Source organism: Semicossyphus pulcher, unplaced genomic scaffold (genome assembly GCF_022749685.1).
Source record: "Semicossyphus pulcher isolate SPU_LCO1_2020_fin unplaced genomic scaffold, fSemPul1.0.p SCAF_21, whole genome shotgun sequence".
Classification (NCBI taxonomy): Eukaryota; Metazoa; Chordata; class Actinopteri; order Labriformes; family Labridae; genus Semicossyphus; species Semicossyphus pulcher.
Window position 1 is genome coordinate 7,363,581 of NW_027211695.1, and position 25,599 is coordinate 7,389,179.

At 42.7% G+C, this 25,599-nt stretch overlaps 1 protein-coding gene across 1 annotated transcript in view; it reads right to left on the bottom strand.

Moving 5' to 3' along the window:
* The window catches only part of LOC138600922 (inactive ubiquitin carboxyl-terminal hydrolase 53), a 37,923-nt gene extending 16,376 nt beyond the window's left edge, over positions 1-21,547 (bottom strand). Inside the window, exons 1-9 of the mRNA XM_069672469.1 lie at positions 21,112-21,547; positions 11,136-11,733; positions 9,095-9,187; positions 8,017-8,151; positions 6,955-7,065; positions 5,499-5,581; positions 5,168-5,252; positions 4,832-4,978; positions 2,313-2,462 (exon numbers count right to left, since the gene is read on the bottom strand). Coding sequence (XP_069528570.1) covers positions 2,313-2,462; positions 4,832-4,978; positions 5,168-5,252; positions 5,499-5,581; positions 6,955-7,065; positions 8,017-8,151; positions 9,095-9,187; positions 11,136-11,279 — 948 coding nt within the window. The 5' untranslated portion in view covers positions 11,280-11,733; positions 21,112-21,547. The remainder of the gene's footprint in view (positions 1-2,312; positions 2,463-4,831; positions 4,979-5,167; positions 5,253-5,498; positions 5,582-6,954; positions 7,066-8,016; positions 8,152-9,094; positions 9,188-11,135; positions 11,734-21,111) is intronic.
* Positions 21,548-25,599: the final 4,052 nt, after the last annotated feature.

Below are 25,599 nucleotides of genomic sequence, written 5' to 3' on the forward strand. Positions count from 1 at the left end.
TTTTCTCCATGGTAAAGGGAGCGATCATGATCCAATGTGGACAAATTGTGCATATTTACAGGACGATTCTCATTCTCATCACTTTTCATTTCACAAAGAGGTATCAAAAAGCTGCAATCTGCAAAACAAAACCTTTTTCTTTGTCGTCTGCAGTCTAATTTATGAATGAATACAACACGCCGAAGCCAATTCACACAATCACATTAGCTAAGCTGAGTAAGGTGCGTGTCTCGCCACGAAGGCACCCCGAAGGCAGGCTGCGGGCTAACAGATGCTTGTGTGCCTCTTAATTAAGCAAATGACGGTGGAAGAGGGAGGGAGGAGAGGAGGAGGAGAAGGTGGGAGGGGGAGGAATGGATTAAACACATAGGGAAGAAGAATCTACAAGAGGAAGAGACAAGAATAACTCTTTATCTCATCCACTATAAATTAAACGTGGGAATTAACTGTATTTTACCATCCTCTTAAAGTGCACTGGAGAAGCAGCAGCAATGAGGATACACTACAGTAGTCATTTAGTGGCTGGGACTCGGGGAGTTGCAGAAATGCTGGCAAGTTTCGACCCAGGTATGGGCTTGGCAGGCGCAGCTGAGCACTGTAGCTCCTCCATCTCAGTTGGGGGGGGGGGGGGTTAGGAGGGGGGTGGAGGGGCTGCACACACAGCACAAGCTGCTGATGGATTGACACAGAGCCAGCCAGCCGCTGCACCACAGTCCCCGAGAAAATTGTGAGCATGCAAGACAAAAGAAAATCCTCACATGTGCACACAATGAATATAAATCCAATATTTAGTAAAATAGAAAGGGGTTAGGATTCATACCCTGCATACTTTCCACACACACACACACACACACAAACCACTAGCTTGCAAAACACACAAATAAAAGCGCTCTCTCTCTCTTGCATAAAGACAGAATACACACCTGCACACTGCAACTCAGCACTCTCACTAACCCTTCAACTCTAACCAATGGAGGGATGTGTGAAATAATCTCTACTGGTGAAGCTTCACCTCGCTCCTGCAGTACTTTCTGATGACAGAGTTGGGGTACTGCAGTAGGAATGAGGGTGGGGGGCTGGGAGGGGGAGCTGACTCTTCAGTGCCATAAAGGCTCATCAGCCCAGAGGCTCATGAAGGGCGATCGATGTGGCCCTTATTGGGCGATAAAGAGACTCTGTGATGCCGATTGGAGACTGAACATTGCTACTCTTTGCAGCTGCTTGTAAGAAAGACCAAAGAATATGTAAATGTTCTGTTTTCTTGTATTACTCTTTATTTTATAGGATTCTTAGGCATGAAAACAAGCTGTTTTTAGTAGTTTTATATAATCAGAATCATTTGTTTTCTGTGGAAGCCCTTAGCTGACATGCATCCACACATTTTATTTACTCCGTTCACCCGTGAAAGCGAGTCATTTCTGGTTGTTTTCTTGAGGTCTCGACTTATTGATCATATGATAACACGGCACCAACGTAACGTCAGATGTTAATAACTCGTATCCCCAGTGTTGCAAAAGTGCAAAACAAACACCCTTTTCCCACCAAAATTAGCGCGAAGACTCACTGATAGCAGCATCTTGCACGAAACAAAGAACAAATTTGCCATTGTATGTTGTTCGTCTCTATTTACGCGACACAGCCAGAACTTCAATGCGCATCATAGCATCGCGCCGGAAAGGGGCGGAGATTAGCGTGTCAACACAGGTTTTTTTAGTTCCCATCATTGCCGATTGGAGCCGAGCAATAATTGACCAATTATGCATTTGACTTGATTGCTGATTGTAGCCTTTCCCACGAAGCAAAAAAGCCGGGTGTTAGCAGGTTTTTTGACCAGAGGGAAATAGGCTCAAGACATTCTTAAAAACCTTGACGAGCAGAGCCGTTGAGCAGAGTGGCAGAGTGAAAATAATTTCCGAGGCAGACTGAGCTGCTGGGTGGGCGTGTCCTTGATATGAGCCAGGGGCGGGAAGTTCTGCTGTGTCTCGGGCAGATGGCCAAATATAGACTTCCTCCACTTTGTGACATCACAAAGTGAAGCATCTGGAGAAGTCTGTCTGAAAGCAAGCGTTCACAGCAGCCTGCAGACTTTTTTAGCAACATACTTTTCCCTACAGATTTGAAACTTCACCCACATTTCGTATAGACCTCCAACATTGTAAAATTACATCTGTCTTAAAATGTGAAACAGCATAATACCCCCTCTTTAAAGAAGCTGAAGCAGTGAATATCGGCTATTTTTCCACAATAAATGGCTTCTTTAACCAACTTATTCCCACAATAGTTAACCTATCACCTAATTGACTCCCTCTCACCTCTTTCACTGTGGCATCGTCAAAGAAGACCCATTTGGAAGACTTGGTGTGGAAGGCGAAGGCACAGTAGTGGCGGCTGTAGTAGCAGATCATTCCCACGAGCAGCAGCTCTCCCTTTTTGGCGTGCTCATCTGTCACCCTGTAGAAGAGCTGTGTCCACACACACACACACACATACACATTATATAAATATATACACCACTTACTCATCCACATCAACGCTGCAGTAAGAGGGCTGGCATGTGAGAGATGTTGATAGCTGGTGGAATCAGTTACTCCATCTGTTATAGATTAAGGTCTGAGGGAATGAAGCGGCATTGATTTGACAATCAGTACCAATAAGGGCTGGTTTAAGTCAGTGCCTTCACAGCTGCGCTTGATATCTAGATTAATAGTCGCCTACAGTGGTGAGCAGTATTCCTTTTGATAGCCTACATGAAATTGTATTGTTAGATGTTATTTTCCTAAATGTGATCTGATACAAAAAAAATGCCTCGTTTCTTCTTCTGCAGAAGGTTTAACATAAATTAGCATGTGACGTTAGCAAACGACAACAGCATGGTGTTAGCGGAGAGTGTTAGTTAAAGCTAGCTAAATGTCTGCAATCAGTGTCGCACATTTTAAGGCTGTATTTAAAGTCAATGTATTCAAAACAGATTAAAACACAATAAAGCAGAGTAATGTTTCTCCCACATCCAGGGAGGCAGCAATACGACAGCTGCTGCTAGCGTTAGCTTAGCTTGTTTCTTGGTGCTTAGCTTAAGCAACTTGCAGGTTAAATTTCTTCTACATTACTACTGAGTTTTGTCTGAAAATGGCTGTGGAAAAGGTTAATCCTTGATTTCATATTAAGGACACAAATTCGGTGGCCGTTTTCAGTAAAGCGTTTCAAAATCGCGTCATATTACGTAACAAGAGGGACTCACAGTGTCCGACTCTGCCTGAGCTCAACGTGCAGAAGTAGGTGGTAGAGAGTCTGAGCGGTCGTATCGTATTGTGTAGATATTATTTCGGTAGTCTAACATTGCGTTTCAACAGTTCATGTGATAGTTAATTTTTGCGTTTGTGCCCGTTGCACAAATTCTAGCATGCCAGGACATCGAGCCCACCGTTCTCCTGAGAGGAAGAGGAACGGAGCTAGCTTGCGTGCCTGGGTGCATTTCGTGCAGGTGAAGAGACGGGACATACAACAACTATCAAACAAAGTATCAGGAACTGTCTGTCTCTCTCTTTCACACACAGCGCTGTAGCACCGTAAAATGTAGTACGGATGTGGCCGTTATCTCCCCAAATCCTGGCCTGTTCCTGGTCTCTTTGACACATAAAAGGCTCATAATTATAAGCCTGTGGTCTTTCGTATGCATATTAATTAAGAATTTCTTCATCTTCAAGGACAATTTATTAAAGTTAAAACCGGTCATCAATCGGCGGGGCTCCCTTATGTTGTTGAAAAGATCCTTTCTAAATCATTATTCACTGAGGTCTCCAACCTGCAAGTTCCACCAAACCAGGTTAGTAGTATACAGCTGTTAAGAAATAGCAGTAGACATACTGGTGAGACAGTCACTTGTTTTTCCCTCCCGTGGTTCCTGCACAACCAGTTCTCCGTCCCCCTCTCACTCTCTCAAACAATAGACTCAAAGCGAACAAGAGGGGCGGAGGGCTCCCTTAAACACCCAATAAAGTCACATGAAACGCTCCCTAATGAATCCAGGTCTTTGTGGCACACAAGTGGGGGGGGCGGGGAGCGCTGACAAATTCTTCTGATGGCATGCTTTGAAAACGCGCAAGAGGGAGCTGTCAAATAAGCGCTTTGGATACATCAGTAGGAACGTTATGTAATGTAATGTTTGCCTTGATCTCAACTACACTGATTGATTTCAGCACACACGGTGGGGTTGATGCCGACAGGCTACTGGGGAATATGTTTCTAAAGCAGGCCGAGTTTTCACATGTGAACTAGGCCGACGATGAGATGTTTTAGGCTGAAAAGGAAGCAACACATGCCAACATTTGTGCACACCTACAATGAAGAATGTGTGAATATAAACACCGTAACAAAAGCAGTCTTGAACACATGTTTTTTCCTCGTCTCGGTGACGTCTGTTCAGCCCACATGTTCTCTCAGACAGGCACACATGGTCAGGAAAACACAGAGAAGAAGGGAGGGGCTTTTTTTTTTTTTTTTTTTTTTCTGAAAAGCTAACCAAGGCCAGCACGGGCTTTTTGCTCAGTGGCGTGAGCCAACTGGGCATTGGGCGTTAACTGCTTACGCAATGGCCCCCGACTTACAGAGGAATAAATCCCCACTTTATTTCCACCACATATGTTCGATTGCAGCAAAGTAAACAGCAAAAGATGAAATGGCAGCTGTGTGAATTAAATTTCCTAAAAGATGCAGACAAATTGAACCACTTTAAGTAATGAATTCCTCTCCGACAACCAAGTCTCTTCTTCTTCTGAAAAAAGTAGAGAAAACATGTCAAGAAAAATGTACACAAAATGTTTGAGGGACTCACCGCAGAGAGGCTGAGATGAGGCCCGAGCGATTTGATAACATCTTCAGTGAGATCCGACTGGTCGGAGTCCCAGACGAAGCCGATGGTAACAATCTCGGGGGAATTCATGAGGACCCGTCTGATCCTAATCCTCTGGCCGCAGTTGCTCTGGAAAAAGAAAGACTCGAGTTTTACCCAAAAGCAACTTTGCCCAATTACTTTGCACACTCCCAAAACCAGCCAGTCAGTAACGATTTATATCAAACACAAAACTGCACTCCAAAAGGAACCAAGAGTAGAGGCATAAATGCATTGCTGATGGAAAGTGGAGCATTTGACTTTGCATGGAGTACTTACTGGACAGTTTCGAAGGTCTCCTATTGTACTTGCTGCTTGTAACAGGTCCCCAAATGACTCCTCCCTGCGCTGAGGCATCTGTTGACTGAGACAAAAAAGAGACGCTTTGTCAGCAGGACAGAACAAGGATGTAAGAGGGACACAGGCAGGCAGAGAACAAATAAAGATTAAGGTACGGGAACTGTTGCGTGAGAGTTGTCGGCTAAAAGTGAAGTGAAGGCCTCGAGACAAATGTGCAGAGGGAGACACGAAAAAGTGAAAGCAGAGTGGAGCGGGGACGGATGACAAAAGGAGGAAAGCGAAGAAAGTTTCGTATTGCCCGTGCTCTTACCAGAGTGCGGTGGTGGAGACATAATGCACCAGCTCTGTAAACGGCAGTGGGTCAGAGGATGCCCCACAGCTACGGCACACAGACTGCAGAGTGGAGAGAGAGAGAGACAAAGAGTGTGATGAACACATATACATGTGTGATTCAAGCATGAAGGGCTAATTATCACGTCAGCATGTCACTTTATAAATCAGAGATAGTAAAAATATCCTCCAAAAACAGACAGAAAAATGAAAGAGGTCTGCTCTTGTGGTCTTCCTTGTGATCACTCATAAACTGAGGCAATCCTCACTCAGGCCGTGATAATATTTGCTGGATTGGGTGCTCTGAAGTCGGGGTGGAACAAAATCCAGTCAGCGCCCCCGAGGGATTTAGTACAAAGGCGTATTATCTGTTTGATACCGAGATAGAACTGGTTTGGGATGGTGTCAGTGATGGGCATCGCAGCAACACGGAAGGGTGGTTGTGTGTGTGTGTGTTGTACCGGAATTTATGTCGACACCATCTGTGATTTATCTGATGCTTCTGCTGCCGATGCTGCACCAGAAACACCCTCCTTATTCCACCGGGGCGACCCAGTATCAAAACATGACGGATTAGATTTCTACTGTCTCAGACAGTGATTCATGTACCCGTCTGTGTGTGCGTGCGCCGCTTAATCCTAACATTGGCTAGTGTGTTTAGCCTGCACGCGCATTACTGCAGCGGTTGTGCAAACAAACACTGTATGAAATGATACATCGCCAGCAAAAAGGGAGGCACAATGAAAGTGTCAGGCTGAATAACCACAATATTATAGGGCCAGTTCGCTGATTTCCAACCTCAGTCCTATCATGTTATTATGGGGAGCTTATGTCGTTATGGTAGAATGAAAATGCAATTTCGCTCTGTGCCTTTGGAGGATGCTATCCGCCTCTCCTCCGCCAGACTACGTAAAACGCGTCATCTGGCGGAGGCCAGGGAGCTTGCTACACTTCCTCAATCTAGGACGCCCGTCTCCGATGTCATGTCTTGTTCAAATTGTCAGGTTTGAAATGTAGACTGCAGACCTGAAGATTTTTTAGACGATCCACCGGTATATTCTCGTCGTGTTTCAGATTCTGTAGCGCTCTGAGCCGTCGCCTGCAGCGATCAATGTTCTTGACTGTCATATTTCACTCCAGCGTCTCTCGCTGGGCCGTTCCTTTCAGAGGGAGGGCCGCAATGCACGCTGGGTGTTGTAGGAATGTAGAATGGGCGAAACTACGAGCTGTTTGTGCAACTTTCTCCACAGCTATGTCGCCAATTTCAAATATTATTGCTTCTATCGATTACAGAGAACACCAGCTTTGACTGACAGTGGCTTTTTCCAGGGGCTGCCTTTAATGCCATCTTTTTCACACACTGGTGCAGCAGCAGAACAAACATCTCAAAAGTAAAAGTACATCATAACTCTTTAGTTCTTGTACCCTCTACTCACCTGCTCATAAAGTGACATAGCGAACTTTTGATGCGTGATGCAAGACTTTGAAGTGCAGGCGTCCGTCTCCTCCGGCACAATGTGCAGGTGGATCCTCTCCAGTATGTTCTCCTGCAGCACAAACAAAACCCCTTAAAGCCTCCGTTTGTTTTTTACAAGCACCACAGGCTATTCATTTTTCTACTCAGATGCGGGTATTTCTGCAGGCAAAACTGCAGCACATTACGACACACCGTTACATACCAAGAGCTCAATATTAGTACCTGACAGCTGAAGGGACACATTTAAACAGGGAGCGATTCTCCCACCTGTTTCTATGGAGTGCTTGTGAGTTTATAAAATATTAAGGCTTCAAGGTAGGCCTGCAAAAGGTTACAGGCACAACTTCACAGTCTGTTAATCTGACACTGGCTAACTCCTCACATAAATTCTGCAGCTGCACGCTGCTGCCAATGCATTACATGGTGGATGCTCAAGGGCAAAGATCCCTGTGGGATTAAGAATGAAGATCGTCTATAAAAGATAGCAACTTTTGCACGAGAGCTTTGGTCTGAGTTGAAAAAGTAAGTGTACGAGGGGACCAAGTTGCTTCCGCTGCAATGAACTGCTTTCTAGGTAAACTGTCAACAAGCAAAAGGGGAGAGAGAGGTGAAGAAAATAAACTATTACCAAAATATTGCTGCAAAAAGGAGGATAAATTCTGCGAGATCCATTTAACGTAGGGAAAAAAACTGTTATAAAAGACTGAAACTGATGAAGAAGGACGCATGAAATCGACTTTTAAATAGCACATAGACAACGCCTCATAATACGGCCGCCCAAAACAGAGAGGTTCAAACACAACTCTGGCCCTTATATAACCTGTCATGATGATATTTAGCGGCAATGTGGCAGGGGTTGATGGGAGGGGAAGGGAGGGACAGAAGCTCTTTCAGTGACCTCGCCAAACAGTTTGTTGCGGCGCAATACCCAAACAGTGTGGCAGCAGCAGGGTAACAACACACACAAAACACACACTAGTCTCCCTCCCCTCGGGACAGCCGTGTTGCCACAGGAACTTACAAAGCACTCTGCGGCATCATCCATGAAGCCCAGCTGGAAGCGCTGCTCGTCCTTAAAGGTCTCTGCCAAGGCGTGACGCAGGTTGTCGGAGGGCAGGGCGCGCTCCCGACTGTGCTGGAACTGGGAGAAAATACCCTGAAGAAGAAGGAGCACAAGGACTTGATTGCACACGGACAGCGAGACGTCTAGTTTATTAAAAGCATATGTGTCACCCTCACGTCTCCGCACACAGGCTGGATACGTGACCTGAACAGCTGCCACATTCATGATGATAAAGAGGAACTAACTGTTAGAGCTACATCCGACTAATCATTTTAAGGGGAATTCTGGTATTTTTCAAACTATTATGGGGTCAAATCAGAGCCTGTCGCTGGCAAAAACAAGCACTTTTAGTGGGCGTACTTTGATTTGATGAGCAGATTTGCTCCCAAGGATTATGTTGTAAATTCTAAGGTGTAAAATTTAGGCCAAGTTTTCAAAGTATCAAACATTTAAAATATTTTTTTTATTCTCATTTAATTGCTTACATACAGAATTTGTGCTCGTCCATGCATATACATGTTATCACCACGAGCGTCCGCTTCAAAACAGCACATGCATGATGATACAGCAACATTCCTATCCGTCTGAATCTGTCCCGCCCCACAGCGCATAGACGACATCAGTGTGTGATGACAAAACACGTGAAGAATTGCATTGATTGCGCAATTATTTTGCAAGTGTTTCTCAGACACGGCCATCCTCATTAGACAAACTGCTTTAGAAAGCCAGGTGGCAGCAACTTGACGATTGCCGGTAAGCATTAATAAGCCAACTAAAAGCGCTGTATGTTTTACACACTGAATACAGTCTCTCTGGGCTTAAAGAATAAATGAAAAAAATACCCTGTATTTCAGTTGCGCATTTGTTGTCAAAATAATAGGCCAATTATGCCAAGAAATCCGGTATTTAAAATAAATTATGGGGGCTAGATGAGACAGGAGATTTCAAGCATGTTCCCTTTAAAAATAATTGTCTGCCAGTTGCACAAAGCGTTTTAAAAACATTCCCATTAAATATGCTTCTGATTGTTTTTTACCTTCAATGCACAAAAGATGCAGGACTCTCCCAGACAGAAGTGTCCAGGTAGCTGCCTCAGGCTGCGTCTGAAGATGTCCAGCTGCCATAGTACCTACACAAAGAAAAGAGAAGAAGGCTTTCATGATTATTTAACACTATAAAACTTCACTACAAAAACTTTGGTCTTTTGTTGCGTAAGGTATTAAGGCATTAGGACAGATCCTCCAAGGTCACGAGGATGAGAAGGGAACGACTCCCCTCGCAGAAACAAAGCCGAAGGTAATGATCATCTTCAACCAGCTCATCGGTTGGCTCACCCTCTGAGTCACAGACTCCGAGAGCGACCTCACTGCGGGGCTGACTGCAATAATGAACCAACTCGCCAGCCTGTTTCCCAAGAGTCAAACGCATACTTCCAGTAGATTACTAATCTGCTGGGAAGCTCAGACAAATATCAAACAGTGACTAATCTTTTCAATCTCTGCATATATGGTCATATTTTAAGAAGATGAAACATGGTTTACAACTAAATTTAAATGAAGTTGTACAAGCAGGAACAACAACTACTCGATGGATTAGTGCATCATTTTGTACAGATGTTCATGGTCCCCAGAGGAAGAGGCCGACAGAATGTGGTTATCAATTGACTTCTCCTCTTGTGCCACCATGAGGCTGTTTTAAAGGGCATACTAGTTTGTGATTTTGAGTGGAATATCTCGATAGGCTGCTATTAAATGTGGCACGAACATTCATGTCACACTTTGGATACATTTTATATAATTTATGATTTCCTAACTTTCCGTATGAACATGGACCTGCAAAACTAATCGTATTCCCTTCATCCATAATTTAGTTTTTACTGTTAATTAGCAAATATTAAAATGCCAAATTAATATAGTAAACATAGTAAATATTACCTTAAAATTCGGTGTACAAGACGAACTTTTAATATATTTTTTACATCTAAAAAGTGGGCTGAGTCCTATATACCGGTGCGACTAATATACCAGTGTAAAATGCAGAGAGGTATGTTACTGTGTTACGGTATTTTTCGCCGACGATGGCGCTAGTGGTGACGTCACATCTCCATATTAAACTGTTTACAATATGATGCAGTGCTGTTTTCTTCACTGGAAAACTAACTTGGTTGTTGCTAACGCTTCCTCACAGACATTCCCCGCCATAATCGCCATTGCAGCCGCCTCCCTCACAACAATCAATGTTACCGTAGGCTGCCAGCTACCGCTAGCTACAGCACCGGTAGCTAGCAGGATTGCAAACTCGACCTGATGAAAACAGATGGTAGGCTGTATTTTGCGTGTTTTGAATGTGTTTTAAATGAAAATTAATTGAAAGAGTGTTGAAATAACTTATACACGTTTTTATTATTAAATAGCAATAGAAAACATTTTTTCCTCTGGAATAGCCCCCCAAAACAGACTGTGCTTATGTTAAGGTGCGACTTCTATTCTGGACTTTACGGTACCTTGTAAACATCAGCATGTTCGCATTGGTTAGCAGTAGACTGGTAGGCTGGTTAAGAATTTTAAAATGTTAGCATTTAGCTTAAAGGTGCATTTTACATGCAGCATGTTAGCATTGGTTAGCATTAGCAGTCTGCTAGCATGGCTGCAGACTTGTGTCCTTATTTGCTGATAAGAAATGTAGTTTTTGTTTGAAGATTTTATTCAACTTTATCTTCCTGTCTTTCTGAAGCTGTATTTTGTGTACTGCTTTTTGTTGAGGACAAACATACAGTAACAGGTGAACATGTAGAAAATAAAATGCTTTCCAATGTAAAGCGACACAAACTTCGACTGTAAAACTTAACTTGATTGTAATTTGAAACCTTTAAATTCAACACGTTATTGGTTATAACTGAAGAAAGAAGCAATTGTCTTCACATGAGGCTTCCTTGATTCTTCCTGCTCAACTCTAACAAACGTTTAACTTCCTAATTGCTTGCTGTATCCAAAGACAAACAACAGATATCCTAATCATTCGAAGATATACTTATTTAGATCCGGACGAAAAAAAACATTGAAATCAGGCAGACTTACCTGCACAGCACTGTTGAGGAAGCAGCTGTTCTGGCCCGGCTCGTTCAGCAGTCCTTTGGTGGGGGCCAGAGACAGCATGCTCCCCGGCTGGTACGATTTCCCCAGATTGCCCCCCGGCTTCCTGAAGAACTTGACCCATGCCATTGGATTGTAGGGTCTGCCTTTAGACAGGTGGGATAGTCCGACGACGGAGGGGGGATTAGGGGCTAAGTTATTCCACGAGCTGCAGCAGCTGCCCTGCTACACATGGGCTTCTAGTCCATTTCTGCAGCTCATGTAGAAGGCCCTTTTTATAAATCTGCTTCTTAAAAAGGTTTTTAGAAAATAAATCAAAAGGAAAAAATTACAATCCAAGTCTTTGTATGGGGAAGCCTTTGATGATCAGCGTTCTAATAAAATGTGGTTTGATTAAGGAGGAGCATGCCTCAGTCATCCTGTAGTCTTGAAGGCTTCGCTTTACAACATCTAGAGGAGATTGCAGACCCCTGCGGGCAAACTTTGCCACATGGTCCCGCTTGAAACGAAGATATTCAGCAGCAGCAAATCGTCCTTCTTAGAGTTTTATCCATTTTGAAGTTTTTCCAGGCAGGGCAGCAAACTGGAGAGGAAGAGAAAGGAGGTTAGGTACAATTGAAACTGTTTGTTTATTCTATAATAACAGAAACATTAACTGAACAGATTACAGTCTTCAAACTGGACTTTTTAGTCATGTAAACAAAGCTTATTCATTAACTGCCCCACCCTTTGCACTGGAAGTGTGTCAAACGAAAGGCCCCAGTTTGAGTTGTATATTTCAAGCTCTTCTACAACAGGCAGCAAACAGCCAGGAGACATTCATAAAGGAGGACATACATTGACCCTAGAGCAAACTTTGCATTGACACATTCATTATGTACCTTTTTGTTACTTTAAACAAGAAACACAAAGAAGAGACACCACTGAAACAGCAGAAAACAAACTCTGCAGTTGCAGCTCCAGACGAGAGCGCAGACTAAAGCCGTTGGTCCGCAATTTGTCGCCTGAGATTTTACATTGTTGTATAAAAAAATACCGCCTCAAGTTTCTTTTCTATCTATTGTCATTCTTTTCTAAACTCGACAACAAGAGAGCTCCGGCGTGACCTATTTCTAACGCCAGAGGAGCAGCTGAGGACACGTTTACAAACCACTGAAGGTGCACTTCATTTGATCAAACTTGCAGCTTTAACGACATCGTGAGAAAGAGAGATTGTGCAGCGTGCACGTGTGAAAGCAGAACACTCAGAGAGGTTTGATGGATGAATGTGTTTGTGCTGAGTGAGCCAAGGAAGCTGCATCAAGTTATTATAATAGCGCGAGCACTGAGAGGTGCGTATTGTCAAGGTTTAATGCGTTTATGATTTTTATTTATGTTACTCTAATTTTTTTGCTTAAAGAAAACTGAAGTTCCAGCACTAAAAAGCAGAAAGAAACAACAAAGACCCTGTGTGTACACGGTGATTCATCCTCTTTGAGGCCCTAACACCTTTAAAGAATAAACCTCAAACCTTTTGTTATTCAAAGCGAGCACACACAAAAAAAATCCTGCCCTACTTTGCACAAACAATGAAAGTTCCCTCGTGTGACAGTCTCCAGAAGCTCACCAAGTTTCAGCCAAAACCGGTTGGACAACATTTCCATCCTGGTATTTCAGGAATTCTCAGCGGACGTGATGTTGAAACAATGAGACCTTAAAAGCAGGTTAATGTTGCAACCAGAGGTTTAGTATTGTAGCATGTAGCATGCTAACATCCCTGCCTGTGTACTTAGCTTTTGGAATTCTGTGGAGGTGCAATCACTTAAGCTGCATAGTTGCTTAAGAGCGGGTGTTTCTGGGATTAGTTTCAGGGGTGGCGGGGCGAGTGGAAACTCCTTCACCTACACAGCCCACCTTTCCTATAGACATCACACGCCCTGACATGTTGGCGCTATCTGTATGTCTCAACAAAAACGCCTCTCGGTACATGCATGGACATCAATCCATCCATCCATCCATCCATTCGCATTTTTAAGCATGTGTTAAAATGGAAAAACAATATACAATGTTTGTTGTTTTAGTCATTATATATACTAATCACTCCATGACATGATAATTAAATATTAAACTATCATTAAAAAGACTTTCAAATCCAGTGTTTAACCTTGTAAACATCTCCATGTGATGTTCTTCATGTGCTACAAGACATATCAGGGACAACATAAGCAGTCATCTCCACAGCTGGGCCTGTCTGCTTTTAAACTGCAGTGTACCAAGGACAGGCTGAACAACACGTTTTCCAGATTGGCAGGTTTGAGACGTCACAAACCTAAGGAGCCAATCTCGTTAATGGACAGGGTGACGCTATGCATATAATTTAATTATGGCAACCACTTCAGTTACGGTAACGACTACTAATTACGACATTTCAAGCTAGCTACGCTTCAACAAGTTGCCACTAAACGATGGCAGAGACGTGTTTTGTTTTGTGGATGGAAATGTGCATAGTGGGCGGGTACTAAGCAAGATTGGGGAATTTCTAATGAGGGAGAAGGAGGAGATGCCTTGGGAGGATTTTTACAAGGCAATTGAACGTGTTTTGCTGAAAAAACACAATGTATTATTTCAAGCAGAACATTTTATACGTCTTAAAAAAATGAAGCTGGTCTGTAAAGAAACACCTAATTACACATAACACTAGAAGCCCCTCTCCAAATAGGACTTCTATGCTGAAAATCCGTCTTGGTCATTCTTATAATTATGTCATTGTCTTGTCACTTTACCAGCTGTTTTAATGAGATTTTTTCACAGCGGACATTTTTAAATCCAACAGGATGAAAAGCACATGTGTTAATAATAACTTGATCAATGTTCTGTTCTATTCAGGTGTCTGAGAAAGCCATGACAGGCAGTCAGCATGCACACAACCAGGACCATGAAATCGAAGCAGCTAAATGGAATACAACCATCATTAAAGCTATTATAAACACCTGCGTTTTTTCTATTGCTGGATGTAAAAATGTCCGCTGTGAAAAAAGCCTAGTGTCATTTTAATTCAATCAAATGAAGAGTAGTTGACAACTTTGTAGTGGCTAATGGGGGTCCACATTTAAAGTTGTAATCTTGAAGATCTGTTTTGTTCTCTTTGGCGGCACCTATGGCGATTATTTTTCAAGTTGTATCTTTGTTTATTCAGCCATAGTAGATCACCGTTTACTCGCAACTCTTGCAGAGACCGGAAAAGCAGCCGCTTAGCTCCGCCTACCCTCTCTGGCAGACCAACCACTGCTGGCTGATGGAGAACGTGTCACTAACTGGGCGCCGCTTGTGATTTTTTCCGTGAAACTCGCCACAGACACCCAGTCTGTAATACTGCAAAGGCTTTCATCAGTGGGCCATAGGCTCAATCACCATTGTGTTACCTCATTCAGCGATAGATAGTGATTTAACAGACATTTATTTAAATGAACATCTTCCAGATTATCACTTTAATTCAGTCAAATGAAGAGTACTTGCTACCTTTGTAGTGGCTGATGGGGTCCACATAAATAAATGAAATACAAAAAATTCCCACATTGAAAGAAGGCTACTTAGTCCTATTTTTAGACATAACACACAAACAACCCAAATGACCGTCTAGCATCTCCTCCATATTAACGTGCCAGCAAGCAAAAACACACCACCGCACAGCCACACGTCCACATTACTCAACGTCAGTTTGACGGCATTGAGAATGAAGCCAACGCATGTTTCCTATTGAGACACTGCTGACAACAGAGAGAGTAAATACGGCTCTGCCTCTCTGGTCCCGCAGACTTTATTGCATTACGGCGGTCCACTTGAAAAACTGCCAGCCTCACTTATGTTAGGCTATACTTTAGTGGGAGCGAAAATTGGCACCTGCTGACTGCAAGACAATGACATTATTGTTGAAAGATGACGCTGTGTTGCTTGAATTGTTCAAAGGTAAATTCTGAACTTCTTTTCAACATTTTGACCTTTTAACAATGAAAACAACATTTTCCCTGTTCTTCTGTGATGAGGAAACATTTCAGCCCCATCCTTTTTCGCCCTCATAATAAATGTAAAAACAAATCCAAGCTTATCAGATTAGCGGTGACACCTTTCATCAGACAACATCATGTGACAGACACCATGTTGTGTTTGCACTGCAGGACAGGCGCACATTTTTAGACACGGACTGGCTGAGTCACAATCCAGAGAGGTTGAAGTCGCACATGTGAGCAGGGACACAGATGAGTGTGATACGCTGGCAAGAATGATACGCATCGTCTGCACATGTGGGGATATCTATATTAGCATTCTTACTGTATTAAATATGCTGCTTTAAAAACTGAAAACAGAGCCCTCATCATCGGATTCAACTAAATAAATACCTGGCTGCATCTTTAAAGGTGGAGACAATGACTCAACCGGCAGGTCACAATATTGACCTGCAGCCAGGTTTACGTCATCACGCATGTAAGCTAAGACGCCTGTTGCTGTTTTTCTTCAGGCTAACTTGCTTGTGTTCCCTTTCGAGTTATATGGCTTTACGACATTGTTAATCCTTTATCGCACCTTTGAGATGACCTCAGGTTTTTTCGTTTCAGCCTGGAGCCAAAGCAAATTAAAGAAATCAGGTCAATAGCGTGCAACACGTACAGATCAGGAAGAGTGTGTTTGATAAGAGATAAGATGAAATCATTGATCCCTGCAGGGGAAATTAGGTCATGACTGCAGAACAGCAGAATAGGTTAAAAATTACCATAAGGACTATTATACAAAGTCTATAAAAATATAACACGTTTAAATTTGCAGTAAATATTCTGCACGCTAGGTACCAAATTATTACAAGTGATATTCATAAGATTTAAAGGAGCAGTTTGCCCCTGGAAAGAGTCAGTCAAAGCTGGTGTTCTCTGTAATCAATAGTAGCAATAATATTTGAAATTGGTGGCATATGGCGAAAGTTGTATAAACAGCTCTACATTCCTACAACACCCAGCATGCATTGCGCCCCTTCCTCTGAAAGGAACAGCCTAGCGAGAGACGCTGGAGTGAAATAGTACCGTTTTCGCTGCAGGCAATGGCTCAGAGCGGTACAGAATCTGAAATACGACAAGAATATAACGGTGGATCGTCTAAAAAATCTCCAGGTCTGCAGTCTACATTTCAAACCTGACGATTTTGAATGAGACATCGGAGGCGGGCGTCCTTGATTGAGGAAGTGTAGTTTAGCAAGCTCCCTGGCCTCCACCAGATGACGCGTTTTACAAAGTTTGGCAGGGGTTTTCCAGGACCTATTGGAGAAGACCATAGCGTCCTCGCATTTATTTCTGCCATAATGGCATTAGCTCGCCATAATAGCATGATAGGACTGAGGCTGAAAATCGTCGTACTGGCCCTTTAATTGTCAGCTGCAACATTCCCTCAGCTGTTGGTGGAAGGAACAAAACAAGACAGATAAATTACTATAAAATCTGTGTATTGATGTGTATATAATGCTCCCTTTCATTTAATCAAACATTACTGCAGCACAGGGGGAACACTTTAAGTTCTCACAGTGTGTTCCCGCAGTGTGTTCTCCGGGCTGCAGGGATGGAGCCGACGATCAACAGGCTGCAGTGTTTCACACGAATACATGAAAGAAAATGAATATTTAATCAGGCTTGTTCTTTAAACCAAACAGGGAAGCTGCTCATGCTGCAAACTTTTATACGATTTCTGATTGATTGGTCATAAAAATCGAAGTCTTACTAGGATGTATAACAATTCTCTCTGTGGTATTGGGTACATGTTATTTAATTGTGAATATTTTTTTGCTGTTAATAATGTAATGGCTGCATTTCTTTCCAAAGATGAGAAGTGATGAAGTTGCTCTTTGAATTCCTTGTTAATATTTTTATTCTCTTTTAAGTCTGTGAACAGAAAACGCTCCCTTAAGGTTTCGTCTCAGACTTGAACTCAGTTTGAACTCTCCAAACATTAGTTTGCTAAAAGGCTGATTTTACAGCAGCAGAAACAACAACAGAAAATATTGACATTAATATAATTTAAGAACTATATATAATTAGCGGTAAATAAAATAAATAACAGTGTAAAACAACATTTATGACGGCAATTTAATAACCTTTAATGATGCAAGAAGGCTTTGTTGTCATGGCCCTATAAGGCATTCCTACATCATATCGACCCTTGTAAACAGCACCAGAAAATGAACCATTTAAAGGTAAGAAATTTTATAAACAAACATCACTCTCCCTGCTTTCTAAAAACATAGAAAAAATCTGAGTAAAAGCCAAACAATAGGAGTAATTTCACTTTTTGTCTCAGGAGCACAGCACAGGAAGTCTACTCTTCCTTTCCAAACAAAGACCCGCTCTGACCTGTATTAAGCACAGTCAAGAATTGACTCTCTTTCCCTCCCTTGTCATGAGGGAAATGCTAAGGCGAGCATCTTGGAGCAATCATCCAAACACTGAGATGTGCATCAGCACCTCGGCCGAGCCTCGGGAGTCACTGAGATGCAGGCATGCCGGTGTGAAGGCACGGGGAGCCGGATGCTTTAATTTATCTATTAGCGATCTGTTGATGGATAGCCTCATTAAGAATGATTCAATTGATCACCTCTATATGGTGATGCCAAGAGCCCCCTGATGAATCAATCTGCGGGAAATTGAGTCACGCTAATTCAATGTCTATAAGATGTGAGAAGAGAAGCACAGCGTGGGAACGGCACAAAGAGAGAGGAAACATACGATGTAAATACAGAGGCCTTTGTTGGGACGACTTAGCTCACAGCTTCACTTCCTAACACCCATAATGAACATTTTCTCTCCTTCGAAACATCCCAAACAGGAACTCATAAGTCAAACACAGCCTTTAAATTCAATTTCAGTCCAGCTTTTCCATTTCTTTCAGCACAGTCTAACCTTTATAATTCCTAATATATATCACTATCCATCTCAGTTATCCATCTAAATGACAACTAATACCCCTTTCCCACCAAAATTAGCGTGTTGACGAGGGTTTTTCAGAACCGGTAAGACCCGCTTATAAATGCCGATTGTCTCTTTTCCCATTGCCAGTGAAGTGTCCTCCTCAGTCTCTTTTCTGCTGCGACACTGTCAGACGTTACAAACATGCTGGAAACAGGGTTAATAAACCCTGAAGATGTTACGGTTGTTAGGTCTTTATTGCATCTTTTACTCATTCAGTCTATTTATCAAGTTCGGCGCCGACAATTTTGGAACATTATTCAAGCGCTGCTCGGACGGAGACGGGTGGAATTTATAGATGAGATGACGAGGAGTCGCAGAAGTTACAGACGGAGCATAGCATCGCGCCGGAGAGGGGGCGGAGATTAGTGTGTCGACACGGGTTTTGTGTTCCCATCAACGCCGATTGGAGCCGAGGCGATAATTACCCAGGTCTACTGCAAAGTCATTTGACCCGGATCTGAATGCAGATTGTAGCATTTCCCAATAAGCAAAAAAGCCGGGTGTAAGTGGGTTTTTTGACCAGTGGGAAAGGGGCTTTACTTTCCGTAATGGGGGATTACATTCAACAGAAACTCTAAAGTATTGTGCATCTTTCTTTCCTCCTTTTCCAGCCTTTTCTTATAAATTGTATCTTTCATGAAGAAGAAACAGACACGACATCTGACCAACATTGAGTCATACTTAGTTTCTTGTGACAGCTGTAAAATGGAAAAAACAATCTATTTTCACCCATTCCACACCTACATTGAAGCAGCCCACACACACGTTTATATTTAGTCAAAGGACAATGAACTTTAAATGCTGGTTGACAACATAATTAGACGGTCAAGTTAGAGACTGTTGCTAAAGTAGAATTTATTTTTTTAAAACAGATGATCTAATAGCTGCGCCTGAAATTAACTTCGGTAGTTTTCTGCCAAAGTTTGGGGAAAAGCAAAGTTAATGAATAGAATAAAAAATGCTGAGCAAGGCAGCAAAACGCATTGTTTGTGGGTAAAAGCTGCATTTTTAAAGGCTGCAAAACTCCTCACAAAGTGGGTACCTGCTTGAATTTTACTCTCCTGGTGAATCACACCTCACTTAATCTAAAATCATTCATTGTGACACACTGACACTTCACAAGTGGACTATTTCTGACACTTTCCACGCCACGCGATCACCCTAAGGAGGGCAAAAAAAGCTCCTATTTTGGATGTGCTCATGCAAAGTTCTTAGAAGTCTGACTCATGTAGGAATGAAGTCACATTTTTAATCACGGCTGACACCCCCTCTCCACTCAGACCAGTACTTCCACTTTATCTGCTCTTTATAAAGTGGTGTCTGACATGAAGACATAAACGCTGCACATTTCCTCTTCACTGTGGACACCATGTTCTAATGTTCAGCGATTTAACACCCACAATTCCCCTGTCAGACTGTTTATTTTAATTAGGGGCTGGGACAGGCCAAACACACAAACCTCTGGAAATATAAAGCCCGAGCAACAACACGAGAAGAAGCAATAAAATGTGACCCTGAATGCTCGGACTTTAAAATAACAGTGAAACTAGACTGTAAAAGTCTCTACGGACTGCAGACGTGGTTTGAGCCTTCAAGGCAACAATGCAGCGGTCGTTTCCTGCGTGGGCTTCCTGCTCAAAGGGCTCGTCGCCTTCCAGCGCACGGTCACCGCGTTCAACCCTGTGAAACTGAACAGGTCACCCACACCGCGCTGAGTCACACGTTATTCCTTACTGCGTCCAAGGGGAGGAAAAGGGAGAACAAAAGAACATGTTCCAGGTTCCCATCCTGAGTAGAATCTGATTGAAATATTACATCCTCCTCTGTGTTCTTATGATTGCTTCCTTAATGGCCCCAGATTGAACAGCCACTTTCCATTAAGTATCAAGTGGACTGACCAAGAACTACTGCGGCTTCCTTAAAACAGTTTAAAACTAAATGCAATGTGGCAACAAATCTAGGTCAACATTAATTAAAAAATACTGATTCCAAGTACTCTTACTCGACATGCTTGCAGACAAAGACACGACACAAAGCTGGCTGTCGAAACTGGTTCTTCAGCATGCTTCCATATTGACTTGGCCACCTCAGTCCCTAATGAAAATCTTCCACAACGTAAAGGATGAGTGTGCATGATGTTAATAGGGCCGCTGATCTCACTGCTTCATCATCAGTGTGCTTAGGGGGTCTCTTATCACAGGAATGACTTAAAGTGGAGAAACCAGTTCTCCCAGGGTGCACATGATGGGGGCTATGACGCCTAAATGTTTTTAGAAATACACAAAAAAATCTGTTAGAACTGAGCACCTATGAGCTATTGAATGTCTTGTCTAAATATTTAAAAGAAAGTGTGCAAAAATGACGCAATTTGAAACCTCTCAGTCCACACCAAAGCCTGAGAGCAGACTTGGCAGTAAGCTCAGACTGTGCTTGTTTATCCTGAGGTGACACAACACTATAAAAGATAGAGGAAAGCTAAAATTATACGTTATAAAATTACCTGAGAAGACTTAAAGTAAGCCAATTAATACACATATCAACAGAATACGGGAATTTAGTGTTTAAAAAAAACACTGAATACGACAGAAGTGGTAATTTAAGCCTCATTTTCGTCACGCTGGCTACATATTTTAAATATTTTATGACAAACCGACACATAGCCTGCTAGCTGTCAACAACAAGGCGACAATGTCGACTTTCAAAATAAAGGTAACAACAATAAGTTAACGTAACACAAAATAAAGTGCAAACCTAACGACTTCTAGTGTTTTAAATATTAACACACCACCTTTTAACTCAACAACAGTGCTCATAAAAGCTACACGACCGACTTCAAGCAGCTAACGCCAGGCCTACCTTGTTTCCAACTTACCTGAGTTTCCAGGTGAGGCGACATTTCCGCCCCACGTAACTCCACTGCTGCTAAAACAGACACAAAAAGTTTGACATATGTGAAACTCCAATAAAGAGTCACTCACCTAAGAGAGAGGAATAAGCCAAAGAAGTGCTGTAATATCCTCCGGTGAGAAAAGAGTTGAAGTATTTGTGTTGAGTTTCGGGGGGAGGTGCTGAGGAGCCGCAGTAGTCGCTGGTTAAAGTGTACTTCAGGGGCGAAACAGACGGTTGGAAACTACAACACCCTCCAGAAAACAAAGTGTTGTCCCGCCGCTGAAACTTCACTCTCTCCGGCTTTTGTCCGCTTTCTCCTCTCTCTGGAATCCCACTTCGCACCCAGCTGCCGTCTCCGCACACTTGCGATATATTCCAGTTTTGAGAGGCGTGCGGTTCTGCTGCAGTTCGCTGATGCGCGGCGGTAGTGAGCAATGGTCGTTCGGTCGACTTCGGCACCTGAAATACTGGATTAGAGATGTTTTCAGAGCTGAGATGTCAAACCCCGCCTCTTCAACTGTGTATTTACTGCAGTCTGCCATGCTACTGTACACCACTGCCACAGCTCCGGCGCGAGCGCACACATACACTCAGGCGCGCGCGGACACACTCCAACATTTGCAGAGCGCCAACTCTGCTGGCAGGCTCGTTAATGTTGCTCCATGGTGCAGGGGTTTGCAGTTTGCAGCCCCATACAATGCGTAGTGTTTGTTTACATCTCTCCTAATGCAAAACTGCATCTTATACGTACTTTAAAAAATATATAAGTAGCTTTTCTCTGAAGAAAAAATATATTTTTTTAGTTTTCTGCATCCGGGGGTGCACAAATTTCCTAAAACCAGCTACTTTCACTACAATATCTGCATGCATACATTTGCAAGTCGAGTATGCATTGCAGTAGTGAGTTTGGCAATGATCAACATGCTTGTTTTAGTGTTAAACATTCACCTGCCTGCCTGCATGGTTAAACCCCAACAGTGTGAAGACAATTATACCCCAAGTGATTATGAACAACTGAGAGCAGAGGAAAGTGATGTAAGGCTCTTGTTACCCAAACACCATCTGCCTGATCCTGTTATATAAAGGAAGGCGATGAGAGAGTTGTACAATTAAATCTTTTTCTCCCCTTGTTCTGAAGCAGTAGGAACTACTAGAGTGTGTAACAGACCTATCATGTTTCAAGGCTCCCAGCGAGCTGAGGCAGTTTCATTTTGAAAAATTGTATTAATTAAAATAAGTAGTTTGGATTGCCTCCACAAGAGGGCATATTATATGGGATATATAATTATGAGGCCATAAACTACAATTTAAAGGAACTATTTTTATCCAAAAAATGCATGTTTTTAGATAGTTTGAATTCTTTTGTTTAATTACTCTAATTAACTAACTAATTTTTTTTTGACAAAGCCAAAAGTCCAACAAGCTTTTAAAGGAAGCAAAAATCCTCTCCCCTCCTTTCCAAAAAAAAAGGAAAATCACCACAGTCCGCTCAAGGCGGAGGAAACAGCGCGCAATGATCGAGTGTGCGGTGAGGGGTCACAATGTATCAGCGTGGTCCAGCCTTTCCCCAGGAAGTACTTGAAAAGGCCCATTGAGGAGACAATGTCTTTTCCCTCTTTGTACATTTCCTCGAGGGACATATAATGCTTCCTTTTAAAATATAAAAAAGTTTAAGAGTGCAGTAATAATCAGTTTGAGTGATGTGCGCTTTAATGATCCTAGTGTGAAAGCATTACCTTTTAACCCCTTTGCTGCACATTTATAATAAGTGAAATTAAACTAGCAAGCAAACCTTCAGGCCTGATTTTTCCCTTTTCTGACTTTTTATACTTCATCAAACCAAAACAAGTATCTGGATATGAGTGTGATAGATAGAGAAGATTCCCCTTATGATGTTGGACATTCCCACCCTGGCTGCGGGCCTCCTCCGCTTTGAAGTGTTGCCCCTGCATATCTTACATCCCCTATAAATTATGGATCAGACAGCTCAAACAGATCAGGTCTTAAACAAGTTCCACAAATGTAAACTTTTCTCTCCTGACCTTGCTTGGACAGCTTGCGATCCAGCCGCTGAATATGTGCCCCGTCAGCACTGCTGCTGCCTCACTCTGAGCCAAAAGTCTAAATCTGACTGTATCATTGCACTGACACATCGTAGCCCGGCTGGCATGCACTTTGAATGACTTCTGTGAGGATGGCATCTCATTTCTTCTCTGATATATGCTTTATTCATTTTTGCCTCTTGAAATGTCCACTTCTTTTAAGTGTTTTCTGTTTGCACGTGCTGTCAGATTGTCCTTAAAGCCAGCAAACCACTCATCCTTTACAAGTTTGATCCCACTGCGAAGGGCACTGTTAATTTAAGATTAATTAGCAAGACTTTGCCAGCGCTGCAAGGAGACAGTGCAACGCAGTAAACGCCCCGCTGAGAGCTGGTGCCACTGCCCTGACTTCTCACCTTGAGAAAGCCCCGATGAATAGTGAGAGATTTGCTGAATACAGTGGATACTGCAAGCTCAGATGACACACCCGCGTCCTCTCTTTGCCTTTTTTTGTACAGACCCTAGTACAGATTGCTGATGTCTGTTTTTGTGTGATTGAAAGATTCATTGATGATCTTGATTGGGTCACTGGGCAGCTAAATTCCATCATTTGAACGGGGGTATTTTTAGCACTGCTGTCTGGCTTTTCAATCCATACTTGCTGTACTCTACAGCCCCGAGATACAGAGAGAAAGCGGGGCAGCAATTCCAAATCCAACTTTAGAAACGGCCTGTGCTTTAAAGCCCCCCTCCAGTGAAAATCAAGTGTTTAACCTTGTAAACATCTCCATGTGGTGTTCTTAATGTGCTACAAGACATATCAGGGATAACATAAGCAGTCATCTCCACAGCTGGGCCTGTCTGCCTTTAAACTGCGGTGTACCACGGACAGGCTGAACAACACGTTTTCAGATTGGCAGGTTTGAGACGTCAGAAACCTAAGCAGCCAATCCCATTAATGGACGGGGCGACGCTATGCATATCAGTATGTGTAACCTATGGCAACTACTTCGGCAATGCGCGAGCCAGCTGTAACTGTCATCATAATTTTTGCAAACTCACTACTGACTACAAAGGCTGAGGTTACTGCTACTAATTACAACATTTAAAGCTAGTTAAGTTTCAACAAGCTGCCGCTGAACGATGGCAGAGACGTGTTTTGTTTTTGTGACGGAGGGGTGGTTAGAAATTTGCATAGTGGGCGGGGACTATGCAGATTGGGTAATTTTTAATGAGGGAGAAGGAGGAGATGCCTTGGGAGGATTTTTAAGGTAATTAAAACGTATTTTGCAACAAAAAAACACATCAGACACAATTTATTATTTCAAGCAGAGCATTTTATATGTCTTAAAACATGACTGCAGCTGCTCTTTGAGGGTGGTTTTTGGGGGCCAGGGCACATGTGAGCTGTCAAAATGCATCACACAGCAAGAATCAAATATTTGTTGGTTAGGCAGTGGGCATGTATGTGAATTTGAATTATAGAAATATACTGCTTCTTTTGCTGCTTATCTGATGTTGTACTGCTCCAACAAACGCCCTAGTTTGCTTGCTTTGTCTGCATACAAACCTGGAAGTGTGTGGCATCATGGAAAAATGCAAATAATTCAAACAGAACATCCAAATATTTGGAAAGAATATATTTGTGTGCAAGTGCAAACTGTTAAATTGTCAATCAAGGTCGCTCACCTTCATCGAAAACGCCCTTTTTGTCACCTTTCTTCCACACAAAGTGGAAACATCATGTTTTCTATGAACATCAGTTGTTGTGTTGCTATTGAGTTACTACTAATGAGGAACCACACCGTAGTGAATGCCCGTTGTTATGTAAGAGATTAGACATGCTCCAGTGCCACAATGGGGGCCACGGAGGGTGACGCCTCCGAAGCAACCTGTGCTATATTTAACCCGGGATTAAAATCCGGTAATAATGAGGTTTTTTTGGAACGAAACCGCTCCTCGGGTTTCACTGGGAACAATCGAGTCAACTGTTCCTGGTGAGGACTTAATGTACAAACACTTTTTGGATGCAACACCTGGAGAATCATTGCAATCCAGTGAAACTTCAAAATAAGAGTTTGCAGAAATCATTGTGTAAGGAATCACAACGAATTATCCTGAAAAAAGTTTTATGCATCTGTGTGCTATCATGATGACTTAGCATTACAGCATGATGTCCTAGCATGCAGCAGGAAGTGAGAAATCATGTCCATCCAAGAGGAAAGACCCTTCTGTGTGCATTTATTTGACTCTCTATCCATTTGTAGTAATTTACCCTCCCTCTACAACCCCCGGAGTTGCACTGCACTCATTGTTTTACTGCAGAAAAGTGGATGACATAAGCATCATTTTTTGGCAGTTGACCATGTTACATTAATTCTGGAGCGCAGCCAACGGGGTGACTGTGATATATTTCACTGCTGTGTTTGCCGTATCCGCGGTAGCTGCAGCGCACAGAGAAAGCATGCTTCTCCCCTCAGTGCTGTCTGCAAGGCAAACTATTGCCCTTTTATTGACTAAGATAAGGCACATTCA